At 36.9% G+C, this 18,793-nt stretch overlaps 1 protein-coding gene across 4 annotated transcripts in view; it reads right to left on the reverse strand.

The window, feature by feature from the left end:
- Nucleotides 1-1,579: 1,579 nt before the first annotated feature.
- LOC138305513 (beta-hexosaminidase-like) overlaps nucleotides 1,580-18,793 on the reverse strand; it is a 63,233-nt gene continuing 46,019 nt past the window's right edge. For 3 of the 4 annotated variants that reach the window (XM_069245771.1, XM_069245768.1, XM_069245769.1), the window contains 6 exons: nucleotides 18,365-18,648; nucleotides 16,071-16,103; nucleotides 12,795-12,879; nucleotides 12,117-12,363; nucleotides 10,730-10,982; nucleotides 1,580-10,123 (listed from right to left, as the gene is read on the reverse strand). In XM_069245771.1, the coding sequence (XP_069101872.1) occupies nucleotides 9,898-10,123; nucleotides 10,730-10,982; nucleotides 12,117-12,363; nucleotides 12,795-12,879; nucleotides 16,071-16,103; nucleotides 18,365-18,648 (1,128 nt within the window). In that variant the 3' untranslated portion in view covers nucleotides 1,580-9,897. The remainder of the gene's footprint in view (nucleotides 10,124-10,729; nucleotides 10,983-12,116; nucleotides 12,364-12,794; nucleotides 12,880-16,070; nucleotides 16,104-18,364; nucleotides 18,649-18,793) is intronic. The other variant, XM_069245770.1, reaches the window with a different exon arrangement.

Genomic DNA, 18,793 nt, shown 5'->3' on the forward strand with positions numbered 1-18,793 from the left:
TCCACCAGTGTCCATAGACAGGGTCTGAACAAGGTGTTGGCGGTGATGGAGAGCAAGAGTACCCGGAGAAAAACTCACGACCACCTGAAGACTTAAAACATCAGCATAAGATATTGAAACAAGGAAAATATGTATGGTTGGAGCCACCATCCCAAAATGATCTTGGCGCCCATCAAAGAATGATTTATGTCTGACAATCGTCTTTTCTCTGCTTTTCCTCTTCCTTTCAAATATTGAATGCATAAAAGGAATTTTCACTTTAAGTAATATGGTCAGTGTGTGCCATAGCTATGTGATGCTTGGCTTTGTTCAAAAATAGATATCTAAGAAGACCCTACCACTAGTCCTCCACCTCTGGCTCACAGTGGCTGAGTGGTTAAGGTGTCTGACATTCTACCACTGGCCCTCCACCTCTGGGTCGCAGTGGGTGAATGGTTAAGGTGTCTGATATTCTACCACTAGCCCTCAACCTCTGGGTCACAGTGGCAATGTGGTTAAGGTGTCTGATATTCTACCACTAGCCCTCCACCTCTGGATCACAGAGGCTGAGTGGTTAAGGTGTCTGATATACTACCACTAGCTCTCCACCTCTGTGTCACAGTGGCTGAGTGGTTAAGGTGTCTGACATACTACCATTAGCCGTCCACCTCTGTGTCACAGTGGCTGAGTGGTTAAGGTGTCTGATATACTACCACTAGCTCTCCACCTCTGTGTCACAGTGGCTGAGTGGTTAAGGTGTCTGACATACTACCATTAGCCGTCCACCTCTGTGTCACAGTGGCTGAGTGGTTAAGGTGTCTGACATACTACCATTAGCCGTCCACCTCTGTGTCACAGTGGCTGAGTTGTTAAGGTGTCTGACATACTACCACTAGCCCTCCACCTCTGTGTCACAGTGGCTGAGTGGTTAAGGTGTCTGACATACTACCATTAGCCGTCCACCTCTGTGTCACAGTGGCTGAGTTGTTAAGGTGTCTGACATACTACCACTAGCCCACCACCTCTGGGTCACAGTGGGTGAGTGGTTAAGGTGTCTGACATTCTTCCACTAGCCCTCCACCTCTGGGTTACATTGGCCGAGTGGTTAAGGTGTCTGACATTTAACACTAGCCCTCCACCTCAGGGTCACAGTGGCTGAGTAGTTAAGGTGTCTGACATTCTATCACAAAGGTCTTGGTATAACAAAGCAGTACTTACTTACAAAGGATGGTGGTTTTTCTCGGTGAACTTTGATTTACCATGATAGCTGTTACCATGATAGCTGTTACCATGATAGCTATTACCATGATAGCTGTTACCATGATAGCTGTTATCATGATAGCTAATACCATGATAGCTGTTACCATGATAGCTGTTACCATGATAGCTGTTACCATGATAGCTGTTACCATGATAGCTGTTACCATGATAGCTGTTACCATGATAGCTGTTACCATGATAGCTGTTACCATGATAGCTGTTACCATGATAGCTGTTACCATGATAGCTGTTACCATGATAGCTGTTACCATGATAGCTGCTGTGCTACAAAGTGTCAAACCCAAAAGATAAATAATGTACAAATCAAACAAACCAGACATTCAAATTCCTTTCCATTTTTTTATTTCTAAAATTCCACATCAGTATATAAATAAATCTCCTATAGAAGTTCATTTGAGCTGGACACATGTGTAAAACACACACAAATCTTTTAATAAGAACAGATAACAAGAGGCCCATGGGCCTTAACGATCACCTGAGTTAGAATATATAATGAAACAAATAATGAAACAAATTAAAGACATATAAACACTATATGCTGGGCCTTGAAGTTGGTCAGTGATTTATAATTTGACTTTTTAGTCTATGAAGAGTATTTGCTTCCATCAAACCTGTGAATTTAGAAGTATTTTTTGAAATTTTAATCATTTTGATCCTGTTTGGTCCTGCCCCTCTGGTCCCCCAGGGGGTCATTGAGGACTGATATGGATGTTAAAATACTATATCTTAGGCTAATAATTCTAACCAAGTTTGACTCATTTCCTATGAAAATTGATAAAAAAAATGCTCATTAAAGTGTTTTTCATATATAAACTATAGTAAACTTGACCCCCTCCCGAAGGGGAAACATGAGACCCCAGGGTCATATAATTCACAATTTTTATAAAACACATTAAGACCTTTCCATCTACAATTATTTGATTCTACTATTTGCAGAATTTTAGAAGAATATTTTTGAAGTTTTAGCCTATTTGACCCTTTTTTTAGCCCCACCCCTCTACCCCCAGGGGGTCGACAAGGACCAATATTGATATGATATTAAAATGCTATCTCAGGCTAATAATTATAACCAAGTTTGACTAATTTCCTATGAAACTTGAGCGAAAAATGCTCATTAATGTGTTTTTCCTATATAAACTATAGTAAACTTGACCCCCTCCCAAAGGGGAAACATGAGACCCCAGGGTCATATAATTCACAATTTTTATAAAACACACTTTAAGACCTTTTCATGTATTAAGTGTATTTGATTATACCATTTCTGAATTTTAGAAGAATATTTTTGAAGTTTTAGCCTATTTGACACTTTTTGGCCCCGCCCCTCTGCCCCAAGGGGGCCGTCCTGGACCAATATGGATATGATGTTAAAATGCTATCTCAGGCTAATAATTCTAACCAAGTTTGACTCGTTTACAATGAAAATTGAGCAAAAAATGCTCATACATGTGTTTTCCCTATATAAACTATAGTAAACTTGACCCCCTCCCCAGGGGAAACGTGAGACCCCAGGGTCATAAAATTCACAATTTTTGTAAAGGACCTTAAAACCTTTCTATCTATGAAAAGAATTTAATTCTACCATTTCCAGATTTTCAGAAGAAGATTTTTGAAGTTTTAGCCAATTTAACCCCTTTTGACCCCGCCCCTAAGGCCCCTGGGGGTCAGTCATAGAAAATTTGTTAATAGGATTTAATGGCCATCTCATACTGACAATTCTGACAACATTTGACTCATTTCCTATTACAAATGACCAAATAATGCTCAAAAATGTGTTTTCCCTATATAAACTATAATAAACTTAACCCCCTCCCCAGGGGGAAACGTGAGACCCCAGGGTCATATAATTCACAATTTTTGTAAAGGACCTTAAAGGGCAACTACCTTTCCGAAACGGCTTTTAATCTTTAAAACATGAATGTAAAACAAGATCAATAATTTTGTAGAGTCGCAGAAGTTATTAACTATACGTTTACTAGCACACTTATCATCACCTTCAGAACTGTTTAATTAGAATAAATAAAATGTTAATTTTCATAACGCTGGTCATTTGATGTTTCCCGCCGTCGTCCTAAATGCCGCGCGGTAGTTGACTATCACTGCGCCAGACAGCAAAACAGCGAAATGAATCTCCAATGTTATCGTACATTAGACAGAAAATCTTGCATATGTTTGGTGTTGTAACCTAATCTTAAGCCATCGATATATATTTTCTTTTGTTATTAATGTTTTTAAGAAACCTTTAAATTTTGCTCCGGAAAGGTACTGGGCCTTTAAGACCTTTCTATCTATGAAGAGTATTTGATTCTACCATTTCCAGAATTTCAGAAGAAGATTTTTGAAGTTTTAGCCTATTTAACCCCTTTTGACCCCGCCCCTAAGGCCCCTGGGGGTCAGTCATAGAAAATTTGTTAATAGGATTTCATGGCCATCTCATACTGACAATTCTGACAACATTTGACTCAATTTTTATTACAAATGACCAAATGATGCTCAAAAATGTGTTTTCCCTATATAAACTATAGTAAACTTAACCCCCTCCCCAGGGGGAAACTAGAGACCCCAGGGTCATATAATTCACAATTTTTGTAAAGGACCTTAAGACCTTTCTATCTATGAAGAGTATTTGATTCTACCACATCTGTGAGTAGAGAAGAAGATTTTTGAAATTTTACTCAATTTTACCCCTTTTGGCCCCTCCTGCAGCCCCCTGGGGGGTGGGGACCATATAATTCACAATTTTGATTGGCCTTGTGCCTTAGAAGGTTTGTGCAAAATTTCATTGAAATTGCTTCAGCAGTTTTGGAGAAGAAGTCGAAAATGTAAATTGTTTACGGACAGACGGACGACGGACGACGGACGACGGACGACAGATGACGGACGATGCACGACGCACGACGACGGACAAAAGGCGATTAGAATAGGTCACTTGAGACTTCGTCTCAGGTGACCTAAAAATATAAAAAGATCTGACAACTGTGAATTCTATATCACTTTGTGTGAGAGTAACCTCCCTTGTATACTTACAAACACACTCGGAACCCCTCGGATGTAACTGTTGTACATTGACCTCAGATGTGAAACAAGAGCATCCATTTTGAAACATAGGACTATTTTCATAACTACTGGTTGCCTTCGAAGACATTATACTCCGCGAAGGCATATCAAATTATTTAATAAGTAAAATAAATTTCATATTAAGTAGCCAAGTGTGTAAGATTTTATCTTTCTCCCATCTTTCACTAATTTGTCACCTATTTAAGCCGCGAGAGTTTTCCCCTATGCATGACAGATTATCATTGGCTGATTGGCTGATCAAAAAATCTGAGAATGGCGCAAAATCCTGACGTTATCGTGGCGACATTGGATATTGATTCGGAAAAACAATACCTTGGAAAATCAATGGAATGGTACATGTAAATGTATTTTGTTTCATCAAGTCATACGGTCGTATGACATGGTCATATGACATAGTCGTATGACATGGTCATATGACAAAGCCTTATGACATGACTGGACAGGTCCGTTAATGTGATAAAAAAATTGTCAAATCACTGAACAACAAATGTTTTTGGCTAAATCAATATTTCATACAAATTCATCAATCAAGTTAAAATATTCATCAACACATGTTCACTAACTGACCATACAAATTTGTCAATCAAGTTAAAATATCCATCAACACAGTACGTATTCACTGACCATTCAAATTCATCAATCAAGTTAAAGTATCCATCAACACATATTCACTAAACATACAAATTCATTAAACAAAATCAAGTATCCATCAACACATATTCACTGACCATACAAATTCATTAAACAAAATCAAGTATCCATCAACACATATTCACTGACCATACAAATTCATTAAACAAAATCAAGTATCCATCGACACATATTCACTGACCATACAAATTCATCAAACAACACAATTAATTATAATTGTGTCATATCAATTGTTTCATTTGCGTCACTGTTTCAAAGAAATTCATCAATTCATTAAATACCATCAACAACCATACAATATCATCAATGTACATTAAATGTATAATGATTACAGTTTTACGTATCATCAGCATACATCAACTATCATACCAATTCTTCTACATTGTACATTGATGCAACATACCATTAATATATATCAATGTAACATACAAATTCATCTACAATACAAACACAAACAGTATTATTATACCTCACCGATGAGTCACAGTCGCTGATTGGTTGAGAGACGTCACGTGTGTATCCCGCTGAACGTCATGTTCAAAAATCATGTTTCCCCCATGCGGAGCCCCTCATACGTTTAGCAAGAGTTATCGTTCGTATAATGGAACTCTCCGAGGCATTCCGATAACAAATAAAATAGTTTACCCGCGGCAAGTCATATTTCCCTCGGGCTACGCACTCGGGAAATATGACATGCCTTGGGTAAACAAAGCGTCATGTCTCCCTACCGTCAGGGGAATAAATGTATAATGTAACATACAAATTCATCTACAATACAAACACAAACAGTAATGTAACATACAAATTCATCTACAATACAAACACAAACAGTAAAGTAACATACAAATTCATCTACAATACAAACATACAAACATCAATGTAACGTACAAATTCATCTACAATACAAACACAAACAGTAATGTAACATTCAAATTCATCTACAATACAAACACAAACAGTAATATAACATACAAATTCATCTACAATACAAACACAAACAGTAATATAACATACAAATTCATCTACAATACAAACATACAAACATCAATGTAACATAGAAATTCATCTACAATACAAACACACAAACAGTAATGTAACATACAAATTCATCTACAATACAAACACAAACAGTAATGTAACATACAAATTCATCTACAATACAAACATACAAACATCAATGTAACATAGAAATTCATCTACAATACAAACACACAAACAGTAATGTAACATACAAATTCATCTAAAATACAAACATACAAACATCAATGTAACATACAAATTCATCTACAATACAAACATACAAACATCAATGTAACATACAAATTCATCTACAATACAAACATACAAACAGTAATGTAACATACAAATTCATCTACAATACAAACACACAAACATCAATGTAACGTACAAATTCATCTACAATACAAACATACAAACAGTAATGTAACACACAAATTCATTTACATTAATTTATTGGTGTATAGTACATTATTTAATAGACTAATCGTCATATGTAAATATAGAGTCATGTCTTTATTGTAAATTTTTTGCGTTTTATACTTCTGATAAAACCAATCCTTGTTTGACCAGATACAAAGAGGACGGAACTTTTAATGCTGTGTCATACCAACGTCATGTCAACAATGGGCTGTATTGGCAGGAAGAGTGCCATAGTACCTTTCAGAAACATATTTAGAAGTTTAAATTTTGTGAGATTTTAGTAAGCCAATATTTTACATCAGTAAATCTCGTATGAAATCAACTTCATTCATAGCTACATTTGATCACTGAAATAAAAGTAATCTTCTACTCAATGTAACTATAAAAAGAGGCCTCTGGGGCCTGTGTTGCTCTCACCATATTTCAACAAGTATTGTTTAAACATGCACTAAGTAATGTCCAGACTAACCGATAAACACTATAACAATAGGAGTTAACTTAAACTAGCCTTGTATTAAAACAAGATTTAATTACGCCTCAAGATATTTTTAGTCATACCTCGGTAGAATTGAACAGTTGAGGAAAATTGTCGAGTTCCACAGATTATTAGCATTATATGAAGAACGCCATCCACTTCTTATATAGATCAAAGAAATCAGGGGGATTATGTAATGAACGATAATAAATAATCTCAAGATTAATATGTACAGAGAAGAGGTAAGAGTATAGAGTAACTTATCAAATAATCAATAAGCATCAGTTAATTATTAGAAAACTTACATAAAAGGAAACATACATGTATTGAGAAAAATATATAAAATATAAATCAATGAAAGACAAGAACAACCCTAACCTTTGATAAAATTGATAATGCTTAATCTAGTAAACAGACATTTTCTTATTTACCCCTATTATATAAAAATGAACTGATCCAGCTTTCATTAGAACAGTTCAAATGTGTACTCGGAGGTAAAACTATAGGTAATAACCAGTTTGGCGTTGTAGTATACAAAAAAAAATTTAAAAAATCCTTAGTTTAAAGGGTTTGTTTTAAATTTGCTCACAAGAATGTTGTGATACAAAAAATACCTGTTATATACAGATGGACCTCCTAAACTCATGTGTTTTATAAGGTACTGTATTCGCCGTAGTTAGCGCCCAGGGCGCTTCAATTATTGTAACAAAGGGGGCGCTTATTAATGAACCAAAATGTAAGTTGTGGTCGAAAAAAGTCAGCCATATTTTTAAATATTTCTATATTCATGGTACATTAATCTGTTACAGTAAACATGTATATGCCTTTTATCCTTTGAGACACATTATTATATAGTGATTCACATGTAAAAGACTTGCAAGTTCATGTAATATATAGGATACAATGCTGATGTTAGAGGCATCATATGTTGTAAAACATTGTTAAATCCATTGAAAGGGGGCGTTTATATAAATCAACTCTTCTCCAGAAAAAAGGAGGGGCACCTATTGGGGGAGGGGCTCTAATTACGGCGAGTATGGTACTACATTTATACATTTTCATGACAATTATTTAATTTTTGTTGTTTATCCAATACTCACGTGACCACTATACAATGATTGTTGTTTTAAGGATGGCTCCCTTGGAGCTGGAATATGTCAACAACATTCTGAGGACATAATCAGTTTCTTAGACAGAACCACAGAGTTGGACTCTATTTATCATTTATATCCTTTGAAGTTTGTTATAAACGAATTTTACTGTACCGAACATGCTTACCACAAATTCATAGGTTACATATAACACAGTAAATCTCATTCCCCGTCAAGGCTTCTAATAATATATCTGTTATAAGTTTATAACCAACAACATGTTTATGCTTATAACAAAGTTTGTTGGTCCCCAGAGGTTCGTTATAACCGTGTTTTAATCTATATCCTTATTATATTTACAAAACAAAACTAATTATAATTACCACCTACAGGTATCATGTAAATAAGATCAATTTTCCTATATATACAAAGTAATTTACAAAAAAAATAAAACAATAAATATAAACAATGTAAGATAAAACATCTCACAATAACAACCGACTGAGCTGGTAATCTCCATAAGGAATGATCAGAGAAAATAAATAAATAGAAACTAAACACAAATATCTCATACTAAGTCGACAGACACAAATATCACACCCTATAGGTTGACAGACACAAATATCACACCCTATAGGTCCACAGACATAAATATCACACCCTATATGTTGACTGACACAAATATCACATCCTAGGTTGACAGACACAAATATCACACCCTATATGTTGACTGACACAAATATCACATCCTAGGTTGACAGACACAAATATCACACCCTTTAAGTTGACAGATACAAATATCATACCCTATAGGTTGACAGATACAAATATCACACCCTATATGTTGACTGACACAAATATCACATCCTAGGTTGACAGACACAAATATCACACCCTATATGTTGACTGACACAAATATCACATCCTAGGTTGACAGACACAAATATCACACCCTATAATTTGACTGACACAAATATCACATCCTAGGTTGACAGACACAAATATCACACCCTTTAGGTTGACAGATACAAATATCATACCCTATAGGTTGACAGATACAAATATCACATCCTAGGTTGACAGACACAAATATCACACCCTTTAGGTTGACAGATACAAATATCATACCCTATAGGTTGACAGATACAAATATCACACCCTTTAGGTTGACAGATACAAATATCATACCCTTTAGGTTGACAGATACAAATATCATACCCTAGGACATATGACAAAAATCACACAAAATTTTGTTCCTTTTCAAATAATTTCACTTTCAAATCATTTTTTCAAGAACACAGTAAATAAAATTATTTTCCTATATATAATATTTCGCATTTTCATTATTTTCATCATATTCATGTTTACATAAATTCACGACCAAGGGCTCTTATAGACATTCAATTATTTTCAATAAATCACGTAACATCTGATTTCGTGTTCAAGCCCTCTGATGAAAGCATGAGGTAAAAATTTGCAAAAATAATTTTAAATAGTTTACATTTATATGACACCATACCATAACAGGGCAAATACTATTGGGTCTTTGCATATTACAGAGTTAGCTCCCTTGCGGGTAGGTATCAATTGTTATGTTGAGAGCAATCAACCTCATTTTCTTAGAAAAGTATGACGTTACGCTCGCAAACACAAGACATCACAATCAATACCTACCCGCAAGGGCAGATAACTCTGTAATGTGCAAATACAGCATCATGATGTAGAATCTGTGAAAGTTCAAACTCCTAAGTATGTAATCTATTGTTATATTTGCATAGAAAACGTGGTAGCTACCTTTGTTCATCAGGATTGCAATTACTTGATTAATCAACTAATCACCTCACTGGGCCCCATAATGACCCTCGACCCTATAGTAAATAGGGCATGACCTTTGACCGGTGATATTTAGATATCTTTGTTGATGTTGACAGAGATGACCCGGCTGTAACGCTGACCGTCTGCGGACACTGTCCGTACTAGGATGTTGCGGTTAGTGTAGACTTTGACCGTCCGCCCTTTCCTCTGCCTAAGGTCTCCCTTGGCTGTGCTCCAGTTCTTACCCCCGTCAGAGCTGTACTCTATGTCCAGTCCTGGGTACAGGCAGTTCACCACCAGCTCATTATTCACAATTCTGGAAAAAATGTTTGAGATAAATAGAATAATTAGACATCCATCAAAAAAGCCTCCCCCCCCCCATTCCCCAAGTTGATATATGTCAGAAAGGTCTCTGTCGCCCCCTCTAAGTTAACATTGTCAGAAAGGCCTTTGACCCCCTCTCCCCCATCTCCCCTCTAAGTGCACATCTGCCAGAAAGGCCTCTGCCCCCCTCCCCCCTCCCTCGAAGTTGAGATATGAGATATCCGTCGGTAAGGGCCTCTGCCAAGACTCCCATCACACCTCCCTGTCAGGCCAATTGCCACCAGCTGAGTTGATCCTTTATAAACTGGAGTGATTGCGTGAACTGGCTCAGCAGCCCTTTTTGGTTCTCGTATCCAACAAAAGGCATTTTTGGTTCTCGTATCCAACGGAAACCATTTTTGATTCTCATACCCAACAGAAACCATGCACTATTGGCTCTCATATGCAACAGAAACCATTTTTGGTAATTGTATTGTTGTGCAGTGTCGAGTATCACTTCAATTACAGCGATAGAAAAGTTGATTTTGTGTAAGTGTTGTACTTCTCAAAGAACTTTTTTCTATTTCTAATTTTTTGTGTCAGTGCGGGGAATACTTACATGGCCCCGGGAGGAGGAACTCGATACTTCACTCCCATGTCGTCCAATCTCCTTAACTCTCTGTAACCGAGTGTATTTGAGAATTTTACCCAGTCAGCTTCTAAACTTAAACGGCGTTCTTGGTCGTTCAAAAGGTCTTCCCATGGTGCTTTATGCCAAGCACGTTCTGCGGTTGCCAGAAGACGAGGGAAAGTCATGCTCTCTAGATGTTCCTGAGTACGAATAGTTTCTGTCCACAGGTTACCTTCCAGGCCTAGGGGTCAAAGGTCAAATTTAGAGTTACAAAAGCTAGTTCACATCAAAAGTCATTAATGAACCAAAGGGGCAAATATGTTTTCAATTATATTATGTTATAACAAGATCTATCTTTACTGGTAATAGCCAGTAAAACATGTTTATAACCAACAAGCTTACAATGGATTCATTGTTATAACATAGTACTTTTCATTTCAAATCAAATTTAAGTTCTTACCTTGCTCTCGTGCTTACCGAACTGCAAATGACTCATATTATGTATTTCCTTATCATCATTCGTTTGATTTGTAACGCTTCGAGAACTTCTGTGTAGGGTATCGACTGACACTGTTTCTATTTTTAGATTTGAGTTTGAAACATGAGATGTGATTGGTTGATACCAGCTTGTCGACAGACCAGGCGAAAACGAAAGTAAACAGACCACCATTATGATTTTAGAGCATTTTGACCATTGAGCTTATGGATAGAAATATTAACATCAATGCCAATGGTCGTGTGTATGAAAACAAGACATTGTTGGACAGTTTTACTTTTGTTTTCGCATAGTCTGTCAACAAGCTGTATCAACCAATCACAGCTCGCGCCAGCATGCAGTTGGCACCCGGAGTACCTGCCAAACTCAAATCTAAAAATAGTCATGGTGCCGGTAGAGTGTGTCGATACGCTGCACAGAAGTCCTCGCTGCGTTATAAGTCAATAGGTTGATGATAAATAAGTTCATAATATGAATCATTCGCAGTTGGGTGAGCATGACAATAAAAGATGTCTGTAACATGTGTAAGTCGTAAGTTACGCAAAATCCTACATCTACGTTTACATGTACGTGCATGTGTGACAGGGTGCAGGATTTACAATAAATTTAATACCTGTCTCTGCCAGGGATCGAACTTGGGACCTCTGGATTACTAGTCTGACGCTCAACCGATCGAGCTAAAGAGAAGTTCTTTATTGCGGCTAGTATTGACCAGGGTTACATATGTGTATAACGAATTATGCTTATAACGAAGCAATTTCATTGGTCTCGAAGGTTTGTTATAATTGTATTTTACTGTATATCAGTCCTAGAGGTATGATATCTGTGTCCTATGTTGATGATATACCAAATATAACCACAAACATCGCGACGACATACCGATGATATTTTCGGGAGACTTGAGCACACATGTGTCCTGTTGGAGACAGCCCATCTGTTGCTGTGAGGTATTGGCCAGTGACTGTCCTCGTCCCGTCACATCCGCGTTGAGGAAGAGATGGAGAGGGATGAAGCCGAAGATCTTGTGAGTGTCGATAAAGCGAGTCGCCCAGTATAGACCTCGCTCCTGGGGGTCGGGCTCGTAGGGGTGGTCCAGGTACATATGTGTTGCTGACGCCATTACAACCTTAGAATACAGGGAATGTTCATTTAACATAACTATGAATATAGGATATGCCTTGTTTCTTGATGAATATCAAAGTTTCCACCTCACAAGATGAAATATTACTGGTATTCATCACAAAACAAGGAATATTCTATTTATTACATTTGTTTTCTTGCTTCCATTTACAGAAGACCATCACTACTAGTTTCGCCAAAGGTTATTCCGCCATTGTATTGTACAGAGTTATTTGCCCTTGCGATTATTACGTCATATTTTTGTGAGCATATAACGTCATATTTCCACACAAAAATATGAGATCATTTTTGTGCATAAACTAATGAGGTAACAATCAAAATGATATTTTCACTGTCAATGCTGCATTTTGATTGGCCAAAAGTGAGTGATTCCAGTGAAAATATTACTTACATTTTTCTCATTCATTAACAGCTTACCTTATAACCAGCATTGGCAAGAGTTATGGCCCTTGACGATCTCCCATATTCCCATATATTATTCCAAGCATAAGCAAGAATCTCCCTTAAAAATCAAAGAAAAGTTCCACATAAAATAATGTCGAGGGAAAGGTCGGCTATGGTGGTATAGTCACAAAATAGTCTTAACTTACTTCTGCAAATCTAAAAAGTGTTATCAATAACTAAAGGTATATGTACCATAAAAACTTCTATAATTTGCACACTAGGGCAACGTGAAGTTAGCACCGTATTCGGGATTCGGGATTCGGGATTCGAATCCCGAATCCGGTACCAGCACCTTATTCGGGATTCAAAAATTAACTAATAAATAACAATTTCAAGACAAAAAAAACAGATAGAAACATAATTTCACAACCTCAAAAAAACTTAATACTTTGATAAATTGTTTTGAGTTTGAATAACGAATCCGGTGCCAGCACCTTATTCGGGATTCAAATATGAACTAATAAATAACAATTTCAGTACACAAAAAAACAGATCGAAACATAATTTCACAACCTCAAAAAAACTTATTACTTCGATAAATTGTTTTGAGTTTGAATAACGAATCCAATGCCAGCACCGAATCCCGAATACGGTGCTGGCACCGGATTCGTTATTCAAACTCAAAACAATTTATCGAAGTAATAAGTTTTTTTGAGGTTGTGAAATTATGTTTCTATCTGTTTTTTTGTGTACTGAAATTGTTATTTATTAGTTCATATTTGAATCCCGAATAAGGTGCTGGCACCGGATTCGGGATTCGAATCCCGAATCCCGAATACGGTGCTGGCACCGGATTCGTTATTCAAACTCAAAACAATTTATCAAAGTATTAAGTTTTTTTGAGGTTGTGAAATTATGTTTCTATCTGTTTTTTTTGTCTTGAAATTGTTATTTATTAGTTAATTTTTGAATCCCGAATAAGGTGCTGGCACCGGATTCGGGATTCGAATCCCGAATCCCGAATCCCGAATACGGTGCTAACTTCATGTTGCCTGTAATTAAATGATTGTTTTTTTCAGTCTGTAAAATTTTAAAACCTTTTTCTATCAAAGGTACTTTGAGCATTCCCAACTTCAAATTTTATTAGTGTTTAACGTACATGTGTTAAGATAAACTTATGCACATGAATGAATGTTGGTTAATAGTAAGTAAGCCATCACTGTCTAAATATTTATCTCTTATGGCCTTGTTCAGAACTTCAGACAAAAAAGGCACTATCACCTCATTGTTGAGCGATGGAATTTTTTTTTCTTTCTTTTTTTTTTTTTTTTGGGGGGGGGGGGATTAAATTATTATGTGCTGATTCCTAGCAAGGATTTCTATCATGAGGCTATACTACGAGGCAATGATGCCCTCTCACTTGACTAGCTCATAATGGGTTAACTACATCATTCTCACATTTGTGTAATGTTCGCTTTTTTATTTCTTATAGAATAGAAATACAATATATTGAACAACATTACATTTAGTTTCATTTAATAACACCATCACCAACCAATGAGTCACTAGTTACACCATCACCAACCATTGAGTCACTAGTTACACCATCACCAACCATTGAGTCACTAGTTACACCATCACCAACCATTAAGTCACTAGTTACACCATCACCAACCATTAAGTCACTAATTACACCATCACCAACCATTAAGTCACTAATTACACCATCACCAACCATTAAGTCACTAATTACACCATCACCAACCATTAAGTCACTAGTTACACCATCAGCAACCATTGAGTCACTAGTTACACCATCACCAACCATTGAGTCACTAATTACACCATCACCAACCATTGAGTCACTAATTACACCATCACCAACCATTAAGTCACTAATTACACCATCACCAACCATTAAGTCACTAGTTACACCATCACCAACCATTGAGTCACTAGTTACACCATCACCAACCATTGAGTCACTAATTACACCATCACCAACCATTGAGTCACTAATTACACCATCACCAACCATTGAGTCACTAATTACACCATCACCAACCATAAAGTCACTAATTACATCATCACCAACCATTAAGTCACTAATTACACCATCACCAACCATTAAGTCACTAGTTACACCATCACCAACCATTGAGTCACTAGTTACACCATCACCAACCATTGAGTCACTAATTACACCATCACCAACCATTGAGTCACTAATTACACCATCACCAACCATTGAGTCACTAGTTACACCATCACCAACCATTGAGTCACTAATTACACCATCACCAACCATTGAGTCACTAATAACACCATCACCAACCATTAAGTCACTAATTACACCATCATCAACCATAAAGTCACTAATTACACCATCACCAACAATCAAGTCACTAATTACATCATCACCAACCATTGAGTCACTAGTTACACCATCACCAACCATTGAGTCACTAATTACACCATCACCAACCATTGAGTCACTAATTACACCATCACCAACCATAAAGTCACTAATTACATCATCACCAACCATTGAGTCACTAGTTACACCATCACCAACCATTGAGTCACTAATTACACCATCACCAACCATTGAGTCACTAATAACACCATCACCAACCATTAAGTCACTAATTACACCATCATCAACCATTAAGTCACTAATTACACCATCACCAACAATCAAGTCACTAGTTACATCATCACCAACCATTGAAGCACTAATAACACCATCACCAACCATTAAGTCACTAGTTACATCATCACCAACCATTAAGTCACTAATTACACCATCACCAACCATTAAGTCACTAATTACACCATCACCAACCATTAAGTCACTAGTTACACCATCACCAACCATTGAGTCACTAGTTACACCATCACCAACCATTGAGTCACTAGTTACACCATCACCAACAATCAAGTCACTAGTTACACCATAACCAACCATTAAGTCACTAGTTACATCATCACCAACCATTAAGTCACTAATTATAGAATAGAAATACAATATATTGAACAACATTACATTTAGTTTCATTTAATAACACCATCACCAACCAATGAGTCACTAGTTACACCATCACCAACCATTGAGTCACTAGTTACACCATCACCAACCATTGAGTCACTAATTACACCATCACCAACCATTAAGTCACTAATTACACCATCACCAACCATTAAGACACTAATTACACCATCACCAACCATTAAGTCACTAGTTACACCATCACCAACCATTAAGTCACTAATTACACCATGACTGACTATTGTTAAGGAGAAACCTACCTGTCCTGTAGGGTTGAATTTCCGAGTTGGTTACTTGTAGATAAAACAAAGAGGATTTTGTATCACCACATCAAATATAACTTCAATTTGATTGGATCAATAGGTCTATAAAACACTATAGCCAATAAATGACAACCGATCTCTTATACTGTAGCCAATCAGTGACAACTTTACTCTTATACTATAGCCAATCAGTGACAACTTAACTCTTATACTGTAGCCAATCAGTAACAACCTTACTCTTATACTGTAGCCAATCAGTGATGACCTTACTCTTATACTGTAGCCAATCAATGACAACTTAACTCTTATACTGTAACCAATCAGTGACAACTTTACTCTTATACTGTAACCAATCAATGACAACTTAACTCTTATACTGTAGCCAATCAATGACAACTTAACTCTTATACTGTAGCCAATCAGTGACAACTTAACTCTTATACTGTAACCAATCAGTGACTACCTTACTCTTATACTGTAGCCAATCAATGACGACTTAACTCTTATACTGTAGTCAATCAGTGATGACCTTACTCTTATACTGTAGCCAATCAATGACAACTTAACTCTTATACTGTAGCCAATCAGTGATGACCTTACTCTTATACTGTAGCCAATCAATGACAACTTAACTCTTATACTGTAGCCAATCAGTGACAACCTTACTCTTATACTGTAGCCAATCAGTGATGACCTTACTCTTATACTGTAGCCAATCAATGACAACTTAACTCTTATACTGTAACCAATCAGTGACAACTTTACTCTTATACTGTAGCCAATCAGTGACAACTTTACTCTTATACTGTAGCCAATCAGTAACAACCTTACTCTTATACTGTAGCCAATCAGTGACGACCTTACTCTTATACTGTAGCCAATCAGTGATGACCTTACTCTTATACTGTAGCCAATCAGTGAGAACCTTACTCATATACTGTAGCCAATCAGTGACAACCTTACTCTTATACTGTAGCCAATCAGTGATGACCTTACTCTTATACTGTAGCCAATCAGTGAGAACCTTACTCTTATACTGTAGCCAATCAGTGACAACCCATTTCTTATACTATAGCCAATCAGTGACAACCAAACCCTAATACTCTTACTAACTCTAAGTACCCAATCACTATTTCTTTAACTAGCCAATATTTGACACCCTTACAATCTACCTGGCCAATATTTGACACCCTTACAATCTACCTGATTATTCCCATGACTTCTTTTGCTTGCCAATCAGTGATGAATTTCGATTCTCTATCCAATCAGTGATGACCTTTCTTTCTACCCAATCAGTGATAACCTTTCTGTCTACCCAATCAGTGATGACCTTTCTTTCTTCCCAATCAGTGATGACCTTTCTTTCTATCCAATCAGTGATGACCTTTCTTTCTTTCCAATCAGTGATGACCTTTCTTTCTACCCAATCAGTGATAACCTTTCTGTCTACCCAATCAGTGATGACCTTTCTTTCTACCCAATCAGTGATGACCTTTCTTTCTTTCCAATCAGTGATAACCTTTCTGTCTACCCAATCAGTGATAACCTTTCTGTCTACCCAATCAGTGATGACATTTCTTTCTTCCCAATCAGTGATGACCTTTCTTTCTATCCAATCAGTGATGACCTTTCTTTCTTTCCAATCAGTGATGACCTTTCTTTCTACCCAATCAGTGATGACCTTTCTTTCTACCCAATCCGTGATGACCTTTCCTTCTATCCAATCAGTGATGACCTTTCTTTCTTTCCAATCAGTGATGACCTTTCTTTCTACCCAATCAGTGATGACCTTTCTTTCTACCCAATCCGTGATGACCTTTCCTTCTATCCAATCAGTGATGACCTTTCTTTCTACCCAATCCGTGATGACCTTTCCTTCTATCCAATCAGTGATGACCTTTCTTTCTACCCAATCAGTGATGACCTTTCTTTCTACCCAATCAGTGATGACCTTTCTTTCTACCCAATCAATAAAGATATTCCTCTCCAGCCAACCACTATTGAATGTCTAGCGTCTAGCCAATCAATCTTGACTTTACACTTTAGCTAACCAGAAGTCACTTTTCTCTCTAGCAAGCAATCATAATGGAATTACATTAAAAAAAATAAACATTCTCACCCAGAAAAGATCTGTACTGGTATTATAATAAACACTAAAAACAACAATGCAAAAACAAAAATTTAATATCACATTTCACTTTCTGGGTGGATAAGGACACGACTAAATTCAATTTAAATTTATATGAGCAAAAGAAGAATTGGTAAATGATTTTGATTTTAAATATACATACTTGCTGTTGTGTTTGTCGGTGAGTTCCTTCAGATCGTAGGGGTAAACATCCTTGGGTATAATCCCGTCCTCCCAAACCCCGGCTCCTAATCCCTGGTCCCGTAGAAGTTTAATCACCCGGTTCATGAAGTAGAACTTGTAGTCAGAGACATTGCGTGCCTTTGTTAGCGTTTGACATGCCGGAGATTTCTGCCAGACGCCTGCGGCTATCTCGTCCCCGCCGATATGGACGGTATCCAATGGTTGAACCTCTTTATGTATCTCCTTCACAGAGGCTATCAAATGCTGACATATAAAAAGAAAGTAAAACGTTACTCAGCAACCACCTCTGTATAAAGACCATCTCTGTATAAAGACCACCTGTGTATAAAGACTACCTCTGTATAAAGACCATCTGCTTAATAAGACCACCTCTGTATAAAGACCACCT

This window comes from Argopecten irradians, chromosome 13 (genome assembly GCF_041381155.1).
Source record: "Argopecten irradians isolate NY chromosome 13, Ai_NY, whole genome shotgun sequence".
Taxonomy (NCBI): Eukaryota; Metazoa; Mollusca; class Bivalvia; order Pectinida; family Pectinidae; genus Argopecten; species Argopecten irradians.